Genomic DNA, 5,000 nt, shown 5'->3' on the forward strand with positions numbered 1-5,000 from the left:
TTTTAATGCAAACGCCGCAACAAATACAAACGCCACAACACAAACGCAAATGCCACAACACATTAAAAAGCCACAACACATTAAAAAGCCACAACACATTAAAAAGCCACAACACATTAAAAAACCACAACAAACCAAAAAAAACTCACAACACAATGAAAAAAACCCATAACAAACCAAAAAAAAAGCCACAACAAACCAAAAAAGTCACAACACAATGAAAAGCCACAACAGAAGTGACCGCGGGACTCTATTTTCCGACGGACCGATCAAGCGGCAAGTGAAGAAGAAGAACTACAACGTGAAACAAATAACGATAAAACAATAAATAACTTTTACTTACGTTTCCAACTTCTCCGTTCCTTTACTTTTCACGTTGTAGTTTTACAGATTTAAAAGCAAAATTAAGAAAAAAAATAAATCCAGGCGACGACAAAAGTGCTAAGTGTGTGTTTGTTTGTTTGTTTTTGTTAAAAATAGTTACACACTGTGGCTTTAGGGATGAAGTTGAGCAGCTCTTTTTCTTTCTTTCTCTCTTTCTTTTTCTCTTTCTCTCCTGTGTCGTTGTGTGACCTCCAGGAGGCGCTGTGGCAGTGTGCAGAGTCTTCATGTCGTTATCTCATCCTCCTCCTCCTCTCCTCTTCCTCTCTTCTCCTCTTTCTCCTCTTCTCCTGCTTTTCCTCCTCTCCTCCTCTTCTCTCCTCTCTCCTTCTCTTCCCTCTCCTCCTCTTCTTTCTCCTTCTCTCCTGTGTTCAAGTCTCTTTTCTTTCTGTCGTGCTCAGCTCCTCTGGGTCCTCGTTCCCTCGTTCCCTCGTTCCCTCGTGGCCTTGGCAGAGGCGAGGGACTAGGATCTAGGAGTTAGGAGTCAGCAATGAGCAGCTAGGATGCATAGGGGCTAGGAGAGAGGAGCCAGGAGAGAGGAGACAATCTCCAAGAAATAATGATGAGATCAGCTTTTGTGGGAACAGGCCTAGGAGCTAGGAGCTAGGAGCTAGGAGCTAGGATGTAGGATGTAGGATGTAGGATGCATTGTTCTGTCCCTCTGCTCTGTCTACACATGTCTCACTTAGAGCTAGGACATAGGGGCCAGGACAGAGGAACTAGGACATAGGAGCTAGGACATAGGAGTTAGGACATAGGAGCTAGGACAGAGGAGCTAGGGCAGAGGAACTAGGACAGGAGCTAGGACAGAGGAGCTAGGACAGAGGAGCTAAGGCATAGGAGCAAGGACAGAGGAGCTATGACAGGAGCTAAGACAGAGGAACTAGGGCATAGGAGCTAGGACATAGGAGTTAAGACATAGGAGCTAGGACAGGAGACAGGACAGAGGAGCTAGGACAGGAGCCAGGACAGAGGAGCTAGGACATAGGAGCTATTGGAGTGGAGTGTGAGGTCACAGAGTGAGGTCACAGTGTGAGGTCACAGAGTGAGGTCACAGTGTGAGGTCACAGTGTGAGGTCACAGAGTGGTGTGAGGTCACAGTGTGAGGTCACAGTGTGAGGTCACAGTGTCACAGAGGTCACAGTGTGATCACAGTGTGAGGTCACAGTGTGAGGTCACAGTGTGAGTGTGAGGTCACAGTGTGAGGTGTGTGAGGTCACACACAGTGAGGTGAGGTCACAGAGTGAGGTCACAGTGAGGTCACAGTCACAGTGAGGTGAGGTCACAGTGTGAGGTCACAGTGTGAGGTCACAGTGTGAGGTCACAGTGTGAGGTCACAGTGTGAGGTCACAGTGTGAGGTCACAGAGTGAGGTCACAGTGTGAGGTCACAGTGTGAGGTCACAGTGTGAGGTCACAGAGGTCGGAGTTTTTTTCACAAACACAAAACAAAGAAAAATGTTCCTGAATAGTTTCAAATGACAAAAAGAATCTGCTGAGTCACTGTGAGACTCAAACTCTGTGACCTGATGTAGACCCGGACTAGTCCTGGTCTGGACCTGGTCTAGTCCTGTTCTAGTCCTGGTTTAGACCTGGTTTAGTCCTGGTCTAGTCCTGGTCTAGTCCTGGTTTAGTCCTGGTTTAGTCCTGGTCTAGTCCTGGTTTAGTCCTGGTCTAGTCCTGGTCCAGTCCTGGTTTAGTCCTGGTTTAGTCCTGGTTTAGTCCTGGTCTAGTCCTGGTTTAGTCCTGGTTTAGTCCCTGGTTTAGTCCTGGTTTAGTCCTGGTTTAGTCCTGGTTTAGTCCTGGTTTAGTCCTGGTTTAGTCCTGGTTAGTCCTGGTTTAGTCCTGGTCTAGTCCTGGTTTAGTCCTGGTTTAGTCCTGGTTTAGTCCTGGTTTAGTCCTGGTTTAGTCCTGGTCTAGTCCTGGTTTAGTCCTGGTTTAGTCCTGGTTTAGAGGTCGGTTTAGTCGGAAGCCGTTGTTGATCTTCGGTTTTTCGTCCATGTCTTTGTTCTTCAGCCTCCTCACCGTCTTCCTCACCTTCCAGGTGAGCAGCTCCTCCTCGTCTCCGTCGCCGCGGTCACGGACTCGGCTGTAAAACGCTCTGTGATTGGCTGACGCGCTCTCCTCCTTCTTCTCCTTCAGGAGTCCTTCTCCTGGATGCCCTACCTCAGCTACGTCTGCATCCTGGCCGTGATCGCCTCCTTCTGCTCGGGACCAGGTACTGCACCCTCCCCGCACCTGTCGAAAACACCTGTCAAACCACCTGTCGAAAACACCTGTCGAAAACACCTGTCGAAAACACCTGTCCAAAACGCCTGTCACAAACACCTGTCAAAAACGCCTGTCACAAACACCTGTCGAAAACACCTGTCACAAACACCTGTCGAAAACACCAGTCGAAAACACCTGTCAAAAACACCTGTCAAACCACCTGTCGAAAACACCAGTCGAAAACGTCGAAAACACCTGTCAAACCACCTGTCAAACCACCTGTCACCCTCACCTGTCACCCTCACCTGTCACCCTCACCTGTCACCCTCACCTGTCACCCTCACCTGTCAGCCTCACCTGTCTGTGGTTACATCATCATCTCATCCTGTCGCTCAGTCGCTGCTGAAAGTCTTTTATTTCTTGGTTTATTCTTGTTCCTGTCAGCAGGAGTAAAGTACTGTACTCAAGTAGAATTTTAATGTATCTGTATTTTACTTCAGTTCATTTTACAGCAAATACTTTTACTTTTACTTCACAAAATCTGAGTGTTTATCTGAACTTTCTACTCCACCACGTTTCTGAACAGAACTGAACAGGAAAAGTTGGTTCACACTAGTGTGTATGTGAGTGGTGTTGTGTGTACAGTGTTGTTCACACTAGTGTGTATGTGAGTGGTGTTGTGTGTACAGTGTTGTTCACACTAGTGTGTATGTGAGTGGTGTTGTGTGTACAGTGTTGGTTCACACTAGTGTGTATGTGAGTGGTGTTGTGTGTACAGTGTGTGTTCACACTAGTGTGTATGTGAGTGGTGGTGTTGTGTGTACAGTGTTGGTTCACACTAGTGTGTATGTGAGTGGTGTTGTGTGTACAGTGTTGTTCACACTAGTGTGTATGTGAGTGGTGTTGTGTGTACAGTGTTGGTTCACACTAGTGTGTATGTGAGTGGTGTTGTGTGTACAGTGTGTGTTCACACTAGTGTGTATGTGAGTGGTGTTGTGTGTACAGTGTCTGTTCACACTAGTGTGTATGTGAGTATGTGAAGGGGACTGTGTGACTGTGACTCGCTCCTTCTGATTCTCTGAGTTTGTGACGTCGACGTTTAAACAGTTTAAACAAACAGAAACAGATACAAATATTTACTTCAACACGTCCATGAAAAGGTGTTTTTACATCATCATCTTCCACTTGTCAACATCAGCTGCTGGAGCTTCACACACGATGCTGCTCTTGTTTTTATCGCCCACATGACGTGGTGACGTGGTGACACAGTCTGGTCATGTGACTGGTGTTTCAGGTGGGTTTGTGTTTCTGTGTGAATCGTCTGGACACAAATCATTTCCAATACGATGAAACAGTGACACGGTTTTGTATTTATGTTTTTATTTTAGGCAAATAAGAAACATGTACATTCTTTTACAGTGGAATACAGAACATTAATGAAACCACAAACAAAATAAATAAAAATAAAATAAAATCACAAAAACCAGGTCTAAACCAGGACTAGAAAGAATCTTAACCCTCTCCAGGCAGGTGTTGCAGATTTGCAACAGCTAAATTCCAAGTATCTACTTACTCCACATCCATATTTTATGAGCTTTTTTTACTCAGGAGCCTTTTCTCCCGTCCAGGCAGATAAACGTGGACGATGCAAACTGTGCAAGAACGACTCCACGCAAACGGCCAGAAGTGCAAAATACTTTTTTTGTTCACAAAGGATAAAAAAGTCAGGATTGTATATTACTACCCCATATTATAATTTTCCCCAAATATCAGATTTTTCCTGATACTAAAACTTAATTTGAGCCTGAGAGGGTTAAAAAATGAAGACATTTATTCATATTGCAACTTTTAACCAACATATGTTTATATATATATATATATATATATATATATATATATATATATATATATATATATATATATATATATATATAATACATATGTTTATATATATATATATATATATATATAAACATATGTATATATATATATATACACAAAATGAACACTTGTGTGGAATATTAGTACATTTTTAAACAGGTACTTTAATACTTTTACTTGTGATACTTTTACTTGAGTAACAAATGCAGTACTTTGTTCCTCCTGATCGTCCTCGAAGCTCCTCGGCCGTGTCTCATTTCCTCATTTCTCTTTCCTCGTTTCCTTCTCCTTGTTTCCTTTCCTTCGTCCAGCAGGAGGTTACCCGTAGCAACAGGTTTGATTGACAGCGTTGCTAGGGGGCGTTACCTACAGCAGCCTGGCTCCTGATTGGCTCTCCAGTTGCCATGACACCCGTGACGGCAGAGGCTCCTTCGCTCGCACGTACACAATTTATTTGAAGTCATAAAACTGGTTGCCACGGCGACCGGAAGGCGACAGGGGGCGCTGCGATCCACGACAGGACCGGACT

At 44.6% G+C, this 5,000-nt stretch overlaps 1 protein-coding gene across 1 annotated transcript in view; it reads left to right on the plus strand.

Annotated features, from left to right (window-relative positions):
• slc2a9l2 (solute carrier family 2 member 9, like 2) overlaps positions 1-5,000 on the plus strand; it is a 43,851-nt gene that overhangs the window by 29,412 nt on the left and 9,439 nt on the right. Inside the window, exons 7-8 of the mRNA XM_055161037.1 lie at positions 2,322-2,423; positions 2,522-2,597. Of these exons, the coding sequence (XP_055017012.1) occupies positions 2,322-2,423; positions 2,522-2,597 (178 nt within the window). The remainder of the gene's footprint in view (positions 1-2,321; positions 2,424-2,521; positions 2,598-5,000) is intronic.

The sequence above is a fragment of the Boleophthalmus pectinirostris genome, unplaced genomic scaffold (assembly GCF_026225935.1).
Source record: "Boleophthalmus pectinirostris isolate CB_2022bp ecotype Guang Dong unplaced genomic scaffold, ASM2622593v1 HiC_scaffold_3, whole genome shotgun sequence".
In the NCBI taxonomy this organism is placed as follows: domain Eukaryota; kingdom Metazoa; phylum Chordata; class Actinopteri; order Gobiiformes; family Gobiidae; genus Boleophthalmus; species Boleophthalmus pectinirostris.